We start from the raw sequence: 19,682 nt of genomic DNA on the forward strand, positions 1-19,682 counted from the left end.
CTGGGTTAGAGGCTGAGTCCCCTGGGCACCCCTTTGTTCCTCTATCACAAACTGGGAAATTCCTGAGAGGGCCATGGTGAGAGAACAGAAGGAACAGGGGCATCTTGGAGCCCTGCGCCTGGCCTGGCTTGCCCAGATGCTCCGACCCCTCCCTCCACCCATCCCCACCACTGTGGCTCGCAGCCCTGACTTGGCTGGAGCCTCCTGTCCCCACTTGGGTCACACCAAGGACTGACCATGCCTCTTCCAGAACACAAATTTATTTGGCATTTGGACGAAATGGTTCTCACAGCATCTTAAGAAAAGGATTAGTGCCAACCCAACCAAAAGTAACCCCAAACTAAAAACCCTTAGTGAAAGAAAAACAAAAAACAGGCATCGAGACAATGTACAGTATCGACTCCTTCCTCCACCAGGTAAGTCAGGCCCCCGGGGGGAGGAGGCCCCTCCCAAGAGCTTGGCCTGTACCTCTGGGGGCCCAGTCTCTCCCAGGAGCACGAGAGTCTCAGTTAGGGCTGGCCTCGGGATTCTTCATTGGACCGTAGAGCACAGTCAGATCTTACATAGGGTGGCAACTGGACAGGAGGCCAAGGCCAGCCAGGCAGACCCCAGCTCCCCACCTTGTTCCCCTCAGAACCGCTGTCCAGCAGAGGTCAGCTCCCGGGCACCAACTCCTGCAGACACAGCGGGCAGGGGTCTGGAGCAGCACTGCTCGCGGGCCTTCTGCCCAGCCCACGGACACCGGTGGGCTGAGCACCCTGGTGCTGGGACAGAGCCCGGGCCGGTCCAGAAGCAGGCCCAGCGTCTCAGGTCCCTCTCTCCTCGATGCCTCCCGCGTGCCTAATTGGCTCCAGCAGTCCTTCGGTCTCCAGAGGGAGTTCCCCAGTCCCATGCACCTTGTGCCAACCGTCCTGCCCTCTACACATGGTTCTGAGATGTGGGGCCAGAGACATGGGAGCTGTGAAGGCCTCTCAGCTGTAGAAGTCAGGGCCCTCTGTGCTCCGCTGTGGTGGTCACTCCAAAGCAGACACGCTCAGGACACTCACCTGGCACCAGTAAGACCCGTGATTGCTCTCTAGCCCTCAGCTGCCCGGAGCCCAGCACGCTGGTGGCCCAATACGCTTCCTGCTGTCTTCAGCCGCCGGCGTGGGCCACATGGGCCCAGGAGGCCTTTCTCGAAGTAGCAGTCCTTTGGCAAGGGGAGCTCAGGCCTGTGTGGCACGCAGCCCACCTGCCTGAGGCCTGCCTCCAGCACTCTGGATCCTGTGATCCTGGACAGGCTGTTCAGAATTTACACCTCTGGCGGGCTCGGGGGATGACAGTTCTGTAGGGCAACTCAAAAATCGCATTCCATACTGGAAGAACACAACGGGTTTCCAATGGGAGAGTGTGAGAACGTGCCACCGAGGTCTGTCACCACAAAGCCCCACAGAAGCACCCAATTCTAGTCAGCCCTCCAGTCAGTGCATGCTGGTCTGGAAAGGCTCCACGGGGGACCAGGAGCAGGGCTCCATGCTCTCGGCCTCCACCTCAGGGGTGGAGGTGCAGACCTGGCCGTGCCTCAGTGCCAGCCCCGAGGCCACGGCTGGCCTGGGAAACTGGGGCCTCATGCCCGAGTTCCGGTGTACCGCCACCACCTGCAAAACTTGGACACATATGTACACACACACACAGATACACACGCACACACAAAAGGAAAAGATCCAGACATTCAACGTAGAAAAGATATGGATGTGCTAAAAATCGCACAGAACCCGCTTAATCTCCAAACCTCAGAAATGCTAAAAGCCCCGTGTCAGGAGACGAGACCACTGCCCAGGAGCAGGCAATAGGGTCGCTTCGTCCAAAGGCCCCTGGGCAGGGTACCCCGCACCCCAAGCTGCTGAGGAGCACGGGAAGGTGGCATGTGGCCACTGGGCACTCGGCCCCAGTGGTGACAGTGTGCAAGTGGACTTTCAGGAGATGGACACAGCCCGGGGCTTTCATTTCAGCCACCCCTCCCCCCAAAGAAAGAACCCCTTATGGCACAAACAAATGGGGTGAGGGGCAGGCCAGGCCCAGGGGCAAATTCAACAGGACTGGGGGCTCCAGAGGGTAGCAGACAGGAGCCGGCTTAGCCCCCAACCCCCAACAGAGGATCCAGGGCCAGAACACTCATGCCTGGCTAAGGGTCTTGGCCCAACTCCAGGGCTGCCTCTTGGGGGAGCCATGCACAGCAATGCTGGGGAGAAAAATGACAGGGTGGGGCCAGGGCCTCCTGGCACAGAACTGGGATTCGCAGTGGAGAGTTCAACCTCCTTCCATGACCCCCTTCTCAGGGCCTCGGGCACCAGCGGTCCAGGACAGCCCCCAGCCCGGGGCAGGGTCACCCTTGATGTTCACAGCTGGGGTGGGGGGGATCCTCAGAGCAGTCACTGTGTAACCTCCAAGGCCGTCTACCCTGAGGCAGACCAAGTGCCCGGACAACACTGACAGTCCACAAACACAGCAGTGCCTGGAAGCGCCCCTCCCGCCTCCTGGCAGCTGGGGCTCGGTGGCCGTTTGGCAGGCTCCTCTGGACGGCATGCTGCGGCCAGCAAGCCCACCAAAGCCAGGTGTGGTTTGGCCCCTGCCCCTGCCCACAGTGCCCTTTGTTCCCTACTTCTGAAACGTGTGGTCTGAACGAACTTCGCCATTCTTCTGCCATTTGAAAAGAAACAGACAGGGCCCGACAGCTATGCATGTTTCTGGAGCCCTCCAGGAGACCCGGTGCAGGTGTCTGCTCCCTCGGGAGGCCAGTGCGGTCTGTGTGCGTGCACACGCACGCCATCGGTGGGTGTGTGGCCGTGCAGCTGGGTCCAGGCTCACTCAAGGGCCCTGTAAGTCTCCCGTGGGGATCAAGGTCTTCTTGACAGCAAGACAGCAAAAAGGTACTCTCTGCCCATCAGGGCCGTGGGCCGGGCCGTCCTCTACACCACGGTACTGAGGGAACTGCGGCTGTGGCAGCCGCCCCCCGGCAGCACCTCTGTGGCCGCGGTGCTCCCGCTCTGGCCAGGGTCAGGGGGTACAAGCAGGGCACTGCTGCTGTCGGCTGAGTCTTCCAGGTCGGCCAGAGAGGCCCCTGCGGCGGGCAGAGGGTGCTCCAGGCGCCGGGGGGATACACCTTCACCGCTACCATCCCCTGGGGTGGGCGGCCTGGCCTCTGCTGGCTCAAAGGCATCGTCGTCTGCAAGGAGACAGAAGGGTGTCAGCAGGATGGTGCGTCTGGCCCAGGGGAAGAGGGTGGGCTGGACAGAACCAGGGGACGCTCCTCCTGTCTGAACGCTCCCACTATGGTGGGAGTGGGGGAAAGCGGTGTTCACCCCTCACCTTTGCAAGGGGGGGGGAAGGTACAGGGGTACAGCTATGAGCTGGACATACTTTGACAGTCGGCAGAACAAAGTCAGGGGAGAGGAAAAATCCTCTCAGACTTGGTGGGAATCAAAGCAGGGCTCCCGTGACGTGAGGGGGTTACTGGGCTGGCGGCGGCCAGGCCGTGGCTGAAATACAGGGATGAGAATGCAGGAGGCAGGGCCATGGCAGGCAGCTCCGCACACCTCACAGGGGTCTGCAGAAATCCCTGGTTTGAGGGAAGCTTTGTGGCAGCCCACTCCCCTCAGTGTGCCTGCTCCTTATTACCCAGGCCCTCTCCGAAAGCTTGGGGCGTGGGGGCCCAGCGTGCCCCTTTCCGCTGGCTGGCTTCCCCCAGGCTCAGCAGTCCTGTTACCCTGCCCTGGGGAGCATGTGCTCCCTTAAAGCCGGCTCCATGCAGGCATCTGGGACCTGCTGCCCCCCGGCGGCATCCCTGGCAGGAAGCCTGTTCTACCCTGAACCCCCCCGACAGCAGACGGGCAATCCGTGTGCGCAGGGGTCAAATCCAGGTCTTGCCCACAGACCACAGAGGGGCAGTCTCGGTCCCAGTGAACACAGCACTGCTGGCCCCATGACCCCCGTTCTGCTGGGGTACGTGGGTGTGCAGGGAACTGGCCATCTTGGAGGAGGGCACTGCCCGCTGGTGTACCACAGGGGGTCGTGTGTGTGAGACCGTGTTAACACACCGGCAAACGGGACGGGACGCCTGAGCTGCACACCAGGCACAGGGACAAGCCAGGCAGCGGGTGAGGCACCCGGCATTCCCTCTGTGCTACACGGCCCTGGGAGGAATGAGCTTCCACGGTGTCAGATGGACAGCAGATTCAAGTCATCGGGCCAACATCACAGAACCAGCGCTTTCTTCACAGAACTGCTTCCAGACAGGAGGGAACGTCATGATGGCGTCTCTTCAGCTCACCACACGTACACATGTGCCTTTATGGCCGGGCATTTGGCTCTGGGTGGCCCCCTGCAGCTCTGGGCTCGCCCTGACCCCACAGCCACCAGCACCCGGCTCCCCAGCTCTCCGCAGAGCCCAGCTGCGTGTGCCCCAAGGGCTGCTTGCTAACAGGTGTTCACGGGAGGAAGGTGTGCTCATCTGCACAGGCAACCCTGGGAAGAGCCCACCTACCGACAGACGGTGGTTCCTTCCACCTGAAGGGAAACTCAAGGGGAAAGCAGAAGGCCAGGAAGAAGTGGAGGTTCAGGGCCTCATGGACTGGGGAGGAGGACCACCGAGCCCCTGGTTAGTGACGTGCTGCCCCCTTGTCCCTGGGGGGGAAGCACCTGCGGGGTCGTAGAACACGCTGTCAGGGTTGACGGAGGCCTCATAGGGCGGCGGCGGATCATCAGGCTGGTCGATGTCTGGGTACTTGTATGCGGTGTAGGGAGGCGGAGGGTCGTGGAAGTGGAACGTGCCACCTTCCCCGTCATCAGAAAGGTGTAGTGGTGTGAGGCCGGTCCCGAACCCGTCTGGGCCATAATCAAAGCCGGGGATCCTCCGGCCGAGGTTGAAGTGGTGCACTAGGCAACCGCAGGGAGAGACAAGCCAACAGAGCCATGTCACTCAAAGATGCACGGCTCAGCCCCCGAGTCACCCACCCCCTCCCGAGGCTGGACCTGCCACCCCCAGGCCAAGGGATCAGGCATCCCGACTGTCACACTCGTGTGCCCAGCTGCCCACACGAGAGCCCTGAATCTCTCACCCGGACCCCCTCCTTCAGTGCACGCCTGGCCCTCACCCACGTGCAAGCCATCACTACTTCCTGCCACATCGGCCGCCCCGCCGTCACCACACCCCTCCAGCTGAGGGTGTCTGTAGCTGGCCTGCTGAGACTGAGGGTCTGGGGAAGGACTGGGCTGCCTCTCAGGGCCATGAGGCCCCCGACTGCAGCCGGCACGGTCCCTCAGCATTCCGGCCACCTTGAATTGGAGCCCTCGAGCCCTCGGGGTCTGCAACCCCATCGCTGCCCACAGGGACCAGGGGACTTGGTGCTGGGGGCCTGGCTTGCTCGCTAAGACAGGGAGCGACTCCCGCCGCTCTACTGAGGGCAAGGGCGCTCGCTGCAGAGGACTCGGGCTGAGGAAAGCAAGGCACACCGTAAGCTGCCTAACAGCTGCTCGGGGTGTCGGCTGCGCTGCGCCCTCTGCCCCCGGCAGGTGGCCCACTCATGGTCTAGGCTGCCGGGAAAGGTACCATCCCCGATCTGAACACCCAGCGCCAGCTGCGGGTCCTGCTTCAAGGCCTGGAGGGCCGAGGAGCCTGGGGGCGGCTGGCATTGAGGGTGCGTCCCTTCCTCCACACATCCAGGGCTTGATTTCAGGTCCCCAGGACAGTTCCCCTGGTTGCCCAGGTGTGTGCTCAGCCCAGGAGCAGGTGAGTGGGTGGGACGGGGACACGCTGGGGCATCCCTATCAACATCCCCTCTGTCCTCCTTGCCCCTTCCCGCTTCCTGTGCCTCCTGCCCCACAGGGGACACAGCCTGGAGTGGGACCTCCACTGTGGCTGTCACAGGCAGGGCCAGGCACACTCACAGTTGGCTCCAATCAGGGACTCAATGCGTTCCCGCCGCCTCTGGCGAAGCCGGTGGACCATGAAAAGCAGCAGTGACAGGATGAGGAAGGAGGAGATGCAGCTAACGATCAGACGCATCCCACTGGCCATGGAGTCGAACAGGCTGTTGCCATCTGGTACAAGGGGAGGAAGGAAACCGGCTGTTTTCCGAAAAGGAGAGCCTGACCCCCCAGGCACTTAGTGCTATGGGAAGGCGACAGCCTTTCACCACCAAGCGGTTATGTGGAAAAGGCAACTTGCTTCCTGATTCCCTGCACTTGACGATCTCAGGAGAGATGGCAGAAATGAAACAGCTCAGAGTCATGCATACTGTGATAACACCAAAGGAGAGAAGCAAATCATCAGCCAGGAAAAATATTTTACCTTCCAGCCTAGCACTAGTTCCATGTGATGCACCCCTTCTGCCTAAGAAGCTTTGTTATGGGCCCCTGTGCCCCCAACCACACAGTACAAAATCAGGCCTATGTGACCAAGCTCCTGGACCCTAGACCAGGGATGCTCACCTGGGGGACTCTGTCACTCCCAGGGAACAGTGGGCAATGTCTGGAGACACTTTGGGTCACCATCAACCCCTCGAGGGTGCAGGCACTCCTGGCATCTAGTGGGTAAAGGCCAGGGATGCTGCTCAACATCCTGCTGAGCACAAGAAGGGCCCACATCACAGTGCTGAGCCCCAAATGTTGACAGGGCCCACATGGAGACACCCTGCCTTGCCCTGGTCCCCACCAGTGTTTGTTAGGTACCTGCCGTGGACCTGCTGCAGGGGGAGCACAGATGATCATGGGATGAGGAGTGAGGGAAGAGAACTTGCACTGGCTGAGTGCCAACAGTGGGACAGACCTCTCCAGGGGCTCTCACCGAGGTGAGACGGGCCACTCGTGCCAAGCCACAGAAACACAGAACCAGGAAGTGGTCCCGGGAATCCCTGCCTCCACAGCCCAGAGGGAAGGCCACGGGGAGCCTCAGTGGGGGGGAGAGTGACTGGTAGCCACTGGAAGCAGGACTCCACATGGGTGGAAGGGCCAAGGACTGTTGACTTTCAACTCCGTGACAGCCATGTGGGCAGGTTCCCCAACCACCAGCCCCAAGGAGACACTTCATGGCCAACATGGATTCCATGTGAAAGGCCGGGTTCCCAGGGCCCTTCTACTCCTTCTGCTGGCCCAGCCTGCTCCACACCAATGCAGATGGTCCAAGCTCATTCTTGCCCTCTTCCTACAGGGCCAGAGAGCTTCCCTCAAAGCTGCACTTATTGCTGACAACCCTTGGGAAGTAAATATGTGGAAAGGATACGTCCTCTCACCAATTAGCTGCTTTTGTGGTGCCTCTGATCCTCTTCCAGTCTCAAGGGAACATTTTGTCTCTGTCTGTGGGAGGAAGTCTGTCAGCTCAGGGGGCTGCTGACATGTCTGTTCATTGCTGGCCAGCTCAGAGTCCCAAGGGGGCACCTAAAGCAGCAGTCCCTTTGCAATGACTCTTATTAATCATTTCCAAAATGAACCCAAGGACACAGTCAAGGTCCCTGACCATCCCTCCATGGTGATTACCAGGAAGGAAGAAGCATCCCCTAGAAGAAAGCCACCTGCACACACTTTGTCAGACACAGAGAAGACAGCACTGTCCTAGGAGCCAGAAGGCAACTCTTGGGCCCCTGGGGACTCACACCATGACTGGTTAGCTACAAGTGTTGTCTATCCCAAGGTCACAAAGATTTTTCTATGGTTTCTATGTTCTTTTTTTTAGAGCATATATTTTCTCCTAGGAATTTTACAATTTAAGGTTTTACAGTTAGGTCTATGACCATTTTGAGTTAATTTTTATACATAGTAAGATATGTAGTTAAAGGTATATGTGTGTATATATATATATTTGCATATGAATGCCCAATTGTTCCAGCATCATTTGTTCTTTTTTTTTTTTTTTTTGCAGGTTTAACTTTATATTATCTTTTGGTAACAGCTTTAGTAAATAATTCACATGCCTTACAATTTACCCATTTAAAGTGTACAATCTAATCATACTTTAGTATATTTAATCATTTTTGTATATTACAGAGTTATGCAGCAATCACCACAACCAATTTTAGAACATTTTCATCACCCCAAAAACAAACCTAGTCCCATTGAGGAAACATTCCCTGTTTCCCTCCCACCCCGACACCAACCCCAGTCAACAACATTTAGATGAAAACACAGAATATGTGGTCTTTGTGACTGGCTTCTTTCACTTAGCATGATAGTGCCAAGATTTATCCATGTTGTACCATGTGTCAACACTTCATTATTTTTTATGACCAGATAATATTCCATTGTATGGATAGGCTACATTTTGGTTACCCATTAATCAGCTGATGGACATTTGGGTTGGTTCCATTTTTTGGCTATTATAAATAATGCTGGTGTAAACATCTGTGTATGAGGTTTTGTGAACATATGTTTTCATTTATCTTTTTTCTTATATAATTCAGTTATCTTTTTTTTTTAATTCTCATGTTAATCCCCATACATTACATCATTAGTTTTAGATGAAGTGTTCCATGATTCATTGTTTGTGCATAACACCCAGTGCTCCATGCAGAATGTGCCCTCCTCAATACCCACCACCAGGCTAACCCATCCTCCCACCCCCCTCCCCTCTAGAACCCTGTCTGTCCTTCAGAGTCCATTGTCTCTCATGGTTCGTCTAACCCTCCGATTTCCCCCCCTTCATTCTTCCCGTCCCGCTACCTTCTTCTTTTTTTTTTTCTTAACATATATTGCATTATTTGTTTCAGAGGTACAGATCTGAGATTCAACAGTCTTGCACAATTCACAGCGCTTACCAGAGCACATACCCTCCCCAGTGTCTATCACCCAGTCACCCCATCCCTCCCACCCCACCCCCCACTCCAGCAACCCTCAGTTTGTTTCCTGAGATTAAGAATTCCTCATATCAGTGAGATCATATGATACATGTCTTTCTCTGTTTGACTTATTTCGCTCAACATAATACCCTCCAGTTCCATCCACGTCGTTGCAAATGGCAAGATCTCATTCCTTTTGATGGCTGCATAATATTCCATTGTATATATATACCACCTCTTCTTTATCCATTCATCTGTCGATGGACATCTTGGCTCCTTCCACAGTTTGGCTATTGTGGACATTGCTGCTATAAACATCAGGGTGCACGTACCCCTTCAGATTCCTACTTTTGTATCTTTGGGGTAAATACTTAGTAGTGCAATTGCTGGATCATATGGTAGCTCTATTTTCAACTTTTTGAGGAACCTCCATACAGTTTTCCAGAGTGGCTGCACCAGCTTGCATTCCCACCAACAGTGTAGGAGGGTTCCCCTTTCTCCGCATCCCCGCCAACATCTGTTGTTTCCTGACTTGTTAATTTTAGCCATTCTGACTGGTGTGAGGTGGTATCTCATTGAGGTCTGGATTTGGATTTCCCTGATGCCGAGCGATATTGAGCACTTTTTCATGTGTCTGTTGGCCATTTGGATGTCTTCTTTGGAAAAATGTCTGTTCATGTCTTCTGCCCATTTCTTGATTGGATTCTTTGTTCTTTGGGTGTTGAGTTTGATGAGTTCTTTATAGATTTTGGATACTAGCCCTTTATCGGATATGTCATTTGCAAATATCTTCTCCCATTCTGTCGGTTGTCTTTTGGTTTTGTTGACTGTTTCCTTTGCTTTGCAAAAGCTTTTTATCTTGATGAAGTCCCAATAGTTCATTTTTGCCCTTGCTTCCCTTGCCTTTGGCGATGTTTCTAGGAAGAAGTTGCTTCGGCTGAGGTCAAAGAGGTTGCTGCCTGTGTTCTCCTTTAGGATTTTGATGGACTCCTGTCTCACATTGAGGTCTTTCAACCATTTGGAGTCTATTTTTGTGTGTGGTGTAAGGAAATGGTCCAGTTTCATTCTTCTGCATGTGGCTATCCAATTTTCCCAACACCATTTGTTGAAGAGACTGTCTTTGTTCCATTGGACATTCTTTCCTGCTTTGTCATAGATGAGTTGACCATAGAGTTGAGGGTCCATTTCTGGGCTCTCTATTCTGTTCCATTGATCTATGTGTCTGTTTTTGTGCCAGTACCATGCTGTCTTGATGATGACAGCTTTGTAATAGAGCTGGAAGTCCGGAATTGTGATGCCGCCGGCTCTGCTTTTCTTTTTCAACATTCCTCTGGCTATGCGGGGTCTTTTCTGGTTCCATACAAATTTTAGGATTATTTGTTCCATTTCTTTGAAAGAAGTGGATGGTATTTTGATGGGGATTGCATTGAATGTGTAGATTGCTCTAGGTAGCATTGACATGTTCACAATATTTGTTCTTCCAATCCATGAGCATGGAACGTTTTTCCATTTCTTTGTGTCTTCCTCAATTTCTTTCATGAGTATTTTATAGTTTTCTGAGTACAGCTCCTTTGTCTCTTTGGTTAGATTTATTCCTAGGTATCTTATGGTTTTGGGTGCAATTGTAAATGGGATCGACTCCTTAATTTCTCTTTCTTCTGTCTTGTTGTTGGTGTATAGGAATGCCACTGATTTCTGTGCATTGATTTTATATCCTGCCACTTTACGGAATTCCTGTATGAGTTCTAGCAGTTTTGGGGTGGAGTCTTTTGGGTTTTCCACATAAAGTATCATATCATCTGCAAAGAGTGAGAGTTTGACTTCTTCTTTGCCAATTTGGATGCCTTTGATTTCTTTTTGTTGTCTGACTGCTGTGGCTAGGACTTCCAATACTATGTTGAATAGCAGTGGTGATAGTGGACATCCCTGCCACATTCCTGACCTTAGGGGGAAACCTCTCAGTTTTTCCCCATTGAGAATGATATTCGCTGTAGGTTTTTCATAGATGGCTTTTATGATATTGAGGTATGTACCCTCGATCCCTATACTCTGAAGAGTTTTGATCAAGAAAGGATGCTGTACTTTGTCAAAAGCTTTTTCTGCATCTATTGAGAGGATCATATGATTCTTGTTCTTTCTTTTGTTAATGTATTGTATCACATTGATTGATTTGCGGATGTTGAACCAACCTTGCAGCCCAGGGATAAATCCCACTTGGTCATGGTGAATAATCCTTTTAATGTACTGTTGGATCCTATTGGCTAGTATTTTGGTGAGAATTTTTGCATCCATGTTCATCAGGGATATTGGTCTGTAATTCTCCTTTTTGATGGGGTCTTTGTCTGGTTTTGGGATCAAGGTAATGCTGGCCTCATAAAATGAGTTTGGAAGTTTTCCTTCCATTTCTATTTTTTGGAATAGTTTCAGAAGAATAGGTATTAATTCTTCTTGAAATGTTTGGTAGAATTCCCCTGGGAAGCCATCTGGCCCTGGGCTTTTGTTTTTTGGGAGATTTTTGATGACTGTTTCAATTTCCTTAGTGGTTATAGGTCTGTTCAGGTTTTCTATTTCTTCCTGGTTCAGTTTTGGTAGTTGATACATCTCTAGGAATGCCTCCATTTCTTCCAGGTTATCTAATTTGCTGGCACAGAGTTGCTCATAATATGTTCTTATAATTGTTTGTATTTCTTTGGTGTTGGTTGTGATCTCTCCTCTTTCATTCATGATTTTGTTGATTTGGGTCATTTCTCTTCTCTTTTTGATAAGTCTGGCCAGGGGTTTATCAATCTTGTTAATTCTTTCAAAGAACCAGCTCCTAGTTTCGTTGATCTGTTCTACTGTTCTTTTAGTTTCTATTTCATTGATTTCTGCTCTGATCTTTATTATTTCTCTTCTCCTGCTGGGTTTAGGTTTTATTTGCTGTTCTTTCTCCAGCTCCTTTAGGTGTAGGGTTAGGTTGTGTACTTGAGACCTTTCTTGCTTCTTGAGGAAGGCTTGTATTGCTATATACTTTCCTCTTAGGACTGCCTTTGCTGCATCCCAAAGATTTTGAACAGTTGTGTTTTCATTTTCATTGGTTTCCATGTATTTTTTTAATTCTTCTTTAATTTCCTGGTTGACCCATTCATTCTTCAGTAGGATGCTCTTTAGCCTCCATGGATTTGAGTTCTTTCTGACTTTCCTCTTGTGATTGAGTTCTAGTTTCAAAGCATTGTGGTCTGAAAATAGGCAGGGAATGATTCCAATCTTTTGGTACCGGTTGAGACCTGATTTATGACCTAGGATGTGATCGATTCTGGAGAATGTTCCATGGGCACTAGAGAAGAATGTGTATTCCGTTGCTTTGGGATGGAAGGTTCTGAATATATCTGTGAAGTCCATTTGGTCCAGTGTGTCATTTAAAGTCTTTATTTCCTTGTTGATCTTTTGCTTAGACAATCTGTCCATTTCAGTGAGGGGGTGTTAAAGTCCCCCACTATTATTGTATTGTTGTCGATGTGTTTCTTTGCTTTTGTTATTAATTGCCTTATATAATTGGCTGCTCCCATGTTAGGGGCATAGATATTTACAATTGTTAGATCTTCTTGTTGGATAGACCCTTTAAGTAGGATATAATGTCCTTCCTCATCTCTTATTACAGTCTTTGGTTTAAAATCTAATTTGTCTGATAGAAGGATTGCCACCCCAGCTTTCTTTTGGTGTCCATTAGCATGATAAATGGTTTCCCACCCCCTCACTTTCAATCTGGGGGTGTCTTTGGGTCTAAAATGAGTCTCTTGCAGACAGCATATCGATGGGTCTTGTTTTTTAATCCAGTCTGATAGCCTGTGTCTTTTGATTGGGGCATTGAGCCCATTTACATTCAGGGTAACTATTGAAAGATAGGAATTTAGTGCCATTGTATTGCCTGTAAGGTGACTGTTACCGTATATTGTCTGTGTTCCTTTCTGGTCTATGTTGCTTTTAGGCTCTCTCTTTGCTTAGAGGACCCCTTTCAAGATTTCCTGTAGGGCTGGTTTTGTGTTTGCAAATTCCTTTAGTTTTTGTTTGTCCTGGAAGCTTTTTATCTCTCCTTCAATTTTCAATGACAGCCTAGCTGGATAGAGTATTCTTGGCTGCATATTTTTCTCATTTAGTGCTCTGAATATATCCTGCCAGTCCTTTCTGGCCTGCCAGGTCTCTGTGGATAGGTCTGTTGCCAATCTAATGTTTCTACCCTTGTAGGTTACATATCTCTTCTCCCGAGCTGCTTTCAGGATTTTCTCTTTGTCTTGGAGACTCGTAAGTTTTACTATTAGATGTCGGGGTGTTGACCTATTTTTATTGATTTTGAGAGGGGTTCTCTGTGCTTCCTGGATTTTCATGCCTGTTTCCTTCCCCAAATTAGGGAAGTTCTCTGCTATAATTTGCTCCATTATACCTTCTGCCCCCCTCTCTCTCTCTTCTTCTTCTGGGATCCCAATTATTCTAATGTTGTTTCATCTTATGGTATCGCTTATCTCTCGAATTCTACCCTCGTGATCCAGTAGTTGTTTATCTCTTTTTCTCAGCTTCTTTATTTTCCATCATTTCATCTTCTATATTACTGATTCTCTCTTCTGCCTCATTTATTCTAGCAGTTAGTGCCCCCATTTTTGATTGCACCTCATTAATAGCCTTTTTGATTTCTACTTGGTTGGATTTTAGTTCTTTTACTTCTCCAGAAAGGGTTTCTCTAATAACTTCCATATTTTTTTCAAGCCCAGCTAGTATCTTTAAAGTGATGATTCTGAACTCTAGATCTGACATCGTACTAATGTCTGTATTGAGTAGGTCCCTGGCAGTCGGTACTACCTCTTGTTCTTTTTGTTGAGGTGATTTTTTCCGTCTTGTCATTTTGTGCAGAGGAGAATAGATTAATGAGAGAACAAAATGCCAGCAGGGTAACAACATCCCCTGAAAATATACTCTAAACAAATGAGAAAAGACCTGAAGCAGTGGGAAAAGAAAGGGAAAGAAAGAAAAAGAAAAAGATAAAGATAAAAACAAAAACAAACAAAACAAAACAACAACAACAACAAAAAAAAACCAGAATGTGATCAAATATGATCAGGCTGGTATATAGATCAGTGCCACACACTAGATTTGGGGTGTATTTTGGTCTTTTAGAAGAAAGTGCCTCCCAAAATTTTAAAGAAAGAAAAACTTATATATGTACAAAAATAAGGGTTGATATGATGAAGGGATGGAATATGACTGTAAAGATGGAAATTACAAAAAATTTTATAAAAGGAATTGATAAGAAGTTGTTTGAAAAAAGAAAGAAGAGGATTTAAGAAAAGAAAAAAGAAAAAATAAAGGGAGAGGACGTGATCAGGCAGGGGAATAGAAAACACCATATACTAGAGATTTAGGGTATATTTTAATCTGTTAGAAGAAACTATCTCAAAATTTTAAAGAGAGAACAACTATATATATAAGCCAAAAATACGGGTAACTACTATGAAGGGATAGAATATGACTCTAAAAATGAAAAATAAAAAAATTTTTTTTTTAAAAAAGGGATTGATAAGATGTTGGTTGAAAAAGGGAAAAAGAAAAATTCAAAAAGAAAAAAAGACAGTTAAAAAAAAATTAACTTTGAAAGACTAAAGAATCATGGTAAAAAAGCCATGAATTCTATGTGCAGTATTCCCCTAGCGCTGGAGTTCTGCCGTTCTCATTGATCGGTAAACTTGGTCTTGGCTGGCTGTTCTCGCTGCTCTTCTGGGGAGGGGCCTGTTGCCGTGGTTTCCAAATGTCTCTGCCGGAGGCAGAATTGCCCCGCCCTTGCCCCCTCCTGGCTAAGTAATCTGCTCGGGTTTGCTCTCCGGAGCTTTTGTTCCCTGCGAGCTTTCCGTACAGCTTTGGAGGCGGAGAGTGAAAATGGCGGCCTCCCAATCTTCGCCCGGAGGAGCCGAGAACTCGGGGCCCCGCTTCTCACTGAGCCCGGAGAGAAAAGCCGTCAGTCACTCCCATCTCCAGCCGCACTCCGTGCTCACCCGGCCTGTGACCGCGCGTTTTTATCTCTGGCACCCGACCCCGGGTGGAGTCTCCAAACCCAGCAGATCCCTGCGGTGCACTCCCGCGCGGCTCCTCCAGGGGGAAGAAGGTGAGTCTCCCCGGATCTGCCGCTTGTTGGGTCCCTGCTGGAGGAGCAGTGGCCCGACTGTGCTGCGGATCACGGTTTATGGCCACCCCGAGCTGAGAGCCCGCGCCTGGGCTCCGCCTCTGCAGCTGGCTTCCCTGCTCCGATACCTGGGAGCTCTGCCACACTCAGGCACCCCCGGTCTTTCTGTGACCCCGAGGGTCCTGAGACCACGCTGTCCCGCGAGGGTTCCACCTCCCGCTTAGCCACCAGAGTGCCGTCCCTCAGCGGAGCCGACTTCTTAAAAGTTCAAATTTTGTGCTCCGCGGCTCTATCACTTGCCAGAAGCGGCCGACGGAGGCCCCTCCCCCGCCGTCTATCCTCCTGAATATCACCTCGGATTCACTTCTCCGCACGTCCTACCTTCCAGAAAGTGGTCGCTTTTCTGTTCAGAGAGTTGTTGCTATTCCTTTCTTCGATCTCCTGTTGGGTTTGTAGGTGTTCAGAATGGTTTGATCCCTATCCAGCTGAATTCCTGAGAGGAGACGAAATCCAGGTCTCCTACTCCTCCGCCATCTTGCTCCGCCCCCTCCAGCATCATTTGTTAAAAGATATCCTTTCTCCATTTAATTGCCTTTGTACTGTTGTCAAATATTAGTTGACCATATATGTGTGGGACTATTTCTAGACTATTCTGTTCCACTGATCTATGTATCTCTTCTTTTGATAATACCACACTGTTTTGATTACTATGACCATACAGTAAGTTTTAAATCAGGTACCATGAATCCTCCAACTTTATTCTTTTCAAAAACTGTTTTAGCTATTCTAATTCCTTTGTCTTTCTACATAAGTTTTATTTATCTTTTTTTTTTTTAAGCTTTTAAGTAATCTCTACACCCAACATGGGACTCGAACTTGCAACCCTGAGATCAAGAGTCCTGTGCTCCACTGACTGAGCCAGCCAGGCACTCTTCTACATAAATATTAGAATCAGCTTGTCAATGTCTGTAAAAAGTCTGCTGGAATTTGGGTTAGGACAGCATTGTATCCACAGATAATTTGGGGGGAGTTAAGTGCCTAATGATATTGAGTCTTATGACCCATGAACATGGTATACCTCTCCTTTTATTTACACCTTTGATTTCTTTCATCAGTATTTTATGGTTTGTAGCATAGAGATTGTGCACCTATTTGTAAGGCTTATACCTAAGTATTTCATGTTTTTTTGGTGCTACTGTAAATGGTACTTTTCTTAGATATTTCAATTTCCAACTGTTCACAGGTAGTATATACAAAAACAATGGAGTTTTATATATGACTTTGTATGTGGAGACCTTGCTAAACACACTTACTAGTTTTAGTAACTTTCTTGTAGATCCTCTGGGATTTTCTATGCAGACAATCATGTCATCTACTAAAAAAAAAGATGATTTCATTTTCCCCTTCTGGTCTGGATACCTTTTCATTTTCTGGCACTGCCCTTGACCTATACAACCATGAACAGAGTGGTGAGAGCAGACATCCTTGCTTTGTTGAAGGGGATACTTTCCCAATGTCCCCAGTTTGGGTGGCAGTGTCTCTGTCCTTGTTGGAATACAGTCACTTCCCAGGGAAGACACTCAGCCTGGGAAGCAGTTAGGAGCCTGCAAAAGTAAGGCTGAACAAGAGGCAGGGAGAAGTTCTGGATAAGCTGCTCTGGCTGCACAGGAGAATGGCCTGCAGCAGCTGTGGTCTCATCCAGAGGCCCTGAGAGCCCTGCTCTGCTGAGAAGTCCTCAGGGCTAGGCAAGCCTTGCCTACAGGCTTTATATAGGCCTAGTCATTCTGACAAAGCCTGGATAGAGGGGTAAGGCAATACTGGTAGACTCCTAAGAGATGGAATGAGAAATCCAGGTGATGTGGCTTATGAAAGCCAGAGTTTGACTCCTGTGGAAGGTAAGTGAGCTGGAGGTTCAGAGTGATGTGGCCAGGACACAGGAGACCTGGTAAGCACCCAATCAGTCCTTGTCAGAATCCCATAGGAATGCATCTTGTACAAGCAGATACAATCTACTCTGTGAGATAGGGAGGCCCAAGTGTACCCTCACGGACCTCCACTCTCCCTGGTAGGCTCCTCTGCACTCTCCACAGCCGATTGCACGTCTGGGACATGTGCCAAAGTGTCTGATTCTGCCAAACTTCAGACACCCTCTGACACTGCTTTGCCCTCTCCCCCAGAAGCCCTTCCTGGCATGTAGGGACACTGACAACTCTCTACTTAATGAGAGCTCTAGTTGTGTGGCCCTCACACACCAGTTCCAGCTCCTGTCCCACCAGCACTAGGCAAAGCAGTTTCTCCTCCACAGGGGCCCTGGAGGATGGAGATGGCCACCACGCCCTGCCCAACCTTCTCTTCTACAGGGTCCATGAGCTTAGGGACTTCCACAAGGCCCTGTCCACGTCTCTCTCACACTGCCAAGATAAAAAAATAAATTCATGCTTTTGATTTACATTTCACTTGAGATTATGAATTCATAGAGATGCCAACTGCACTGGTGTGGAGAATAATCCAGCATGCTGTATGGAGTGTGATGCCCACTAATGGTCGTACAGAGCAGGTTGCTAACTGCTGCTCTTTTTTTTTAAAGGAAAGGAAGAGGGCTATCTAGAGACCACATGCCTGCATAGTGTCTAACCACAAACACCACCTGGTAGAAAGGAGTTTCTTTCTCAAAACTGAGGGTAATATTTAATTTTTTCTGAAAGATCTTAATGGTAAAAATCAATCACTATAAGCAATAAAAACTGTCATTACCGTCCACATCACCATACTCGGAAAAGAGCTCAAATGGGGACATAAGTCTTGAGAGGAGAAAGGTCAGGTTTGAAGCCATCAGTTACAGCTGATTCATGAACAGACACCAACATTCAAGTTCAAGTTCACTGGTGTACAGTACTTGTTACCTACCTGAGAGCTGACACAAGCCAACCTGTAAGGTGGCAGTTAGAGAAGGCTGGGTCATGTGACACACACATGCCCACAAGAGCAGTTGGCCCTCAAAGCAGTCAGGACAGCTCTGTCAACAAATGCTGCCACTGTTGCTATGCCATGTGCCATGAGCTCTCATGAGTCCCTACCACTTCGAAAGCAAAGGGACATCTGGGCTCCAGCTCAGAACAGGGGGGCTGACTCATGACCCACCATCAGTCTCACCTGGGTCCAGGCACATGAACTTGCAGCATTCCTTGGGGTCCTTGCGGTACTGCTGGCAGCCCTGGGGCCTCTCACAGAGGGCAGCCACACACATCTCGGGCTCCCCACCATGGCAGGTGCAGCTCAGGCATGGGTCGTCTCCTTTGGGTGTGAAGTAGAAACCTTCATCCACCACATTGTCCTTGATGTCAACGCATGTTTGACCTGCAACATGCACATACATGCATATATGTATGCATTATCAGCAGAAGGAGCCCTGACTCTCCCCAGCTGGGTCTAGGTAGCAGACATGACAACAGAGGAGTTTGCAAGATCAACCTGAGAGCCCTCCCAGTGCTGGAGTGTGTGAATCTGGCCCACAACCAGAGGAAGTGGCTATCTGAGAGAGGTCACTACAGCTCACTGTTAGGACAAAGCACACCTGGTCAGGGCACACCTGGCCATGAGCCCAGACACCTAGGAGAGAGAAGAGTGCTAGATTCCAGGGGAAAGCCCATGGAGAAGTGTTTGCTTTCAAGTGTTTGCCTAAGCAGTTTACTTAGAGATTTCCTCAATTTTAAGATGCAGCTGCCATGCATATTAACCATTTTACAACACATTTGAGAATGTGTCTCCAATGATTCTCCCAAGAAGCTGCTGGCTCTGTTTACAAAGTCCACTAGTCCCAAGACACACACAGTAAACTCTGTGCAGACCTGACCTGGGGCTAGAGGAAGAGAAATGGCCATGGCCAGAGACGAGAGGGAGCTGAAAACTCAAGAGCCCTAAGCCAGCCCCAGACACAACAGATGCCTGGAGGAAGTGACAAGGGATGAGGCAGGGTCAGCTCTCCAAAAGACACATTCTCAGTGAAAGGCAAAGGGACATAAGAAGAAGTTTGTTTCAGTCTCCAAAGGGAGTAGAGATATCTAAAAAACTCATCAGAAATCTCACGACCATGGGTCTGTGCCTCACTTAAGACTGGAATCAAATCTACAAAGCTCATGTGGTCAGGAATATGCAGGGCAAGAAACTCACATAGAATTGTTCTCTGCCAGAACAGAGAAAAAAAGAATGATGAAAAATTAGCAGCCCTTGGAGAAACGTGGGACACCATCGAGTGCACCATCATACAAGAAATGGAAGTACCAAAAGGAGAAGAGAGTAGAAGGAGCAGAAAAAAGTATCTGAAGAAATAACTGCTGAAAACTTCCCAAATTCACTGGAAAAACCTATATGTGTAGGAAGCACAACAAACTCCAAGTTGGATAAATGCAAAGAGCCTAAACACGTCAGACACACACATCATAGCAAAGTGCTAAACTCAAAGAAAAAGTGAAAACCTTAAAAACAGCAAGCCAGAAATGACTTGTTACTTATAAGAGAACCCTCATAAGACTAACAGCTGACTTCTTAGCAGAAAAAACAGAGGTGAGAAGGCAGTGGGATAACATACTCAAGGTGCTCAAAGAAAAAACTGTCAAGCAAAAATCCTATATCCAGCAAACCTAGCTTTCAAAACCTGAAGGCAAGATAAAGACTTTCCCCAGACAGACAAGACCTGAGAGAATTTGTTGCTTTCACACTTGCCTTAT

The 19,682-nt window shown here is 49.3% G+C and overlaps 1 protein-coding gene across 6 annotated transcripts in view; it reads right to left on the minus strand.

Annotated features, from left to right (window-relative positions):
* Positions 1-244: 244 nt before the first annotated feature.
* DGCR2 (DiGeorge syndrome critical region gene 2) overlaps positions 245-19,682 on the minus strand; it is a 90,772-nt gene continuing 71,334 nt past the window's right edge. For 4 of the 6 annotated variants that reach the window (XM_044920866.1, XM_044920865.1, XM_044920864.1 and 1 more), the window contains 4 exons: positions 18,109-18,312; positions 5,926-6,078; positions 4,678-4,914; positions 245-3,205 (listed from right to left, as the gene is read on the minus strand). In XM_044920866.1, the coding sequence (XP_044776801.1) occupies positions 2,949-3,205; positions 4,678-4,914; positions 5,926-6,078; positions 18,109-18,312 (851 nt within the window). In that variant the 3' untranslated portion in view covers positions 245-2,948. Of the gene's footprint in view, positions 3,206-4,677; positions 4,915-5,925; positions 6,106-18,108; positions 18,313-19,682 lie in introns of all 6 variants that reach the window. The other 2 variants (XM_044920862.1, XM_044920861.1) reach the window with 1 other exon arrangement.

This window comes from Neomonachus schauinslandi, chromosome 14 (assembly GCF_002201575.2).
Source record: "Neomonachus schauinslandi chromosome 14, ASM220157v2, whole genome shotgun sequence".
Lineage (NCBI taxonomy): Eukaryota > Metazoa > Chordata > Mammalia > Carnivora > Phocidae > Neomonachus > Neomonachus schauinslandi.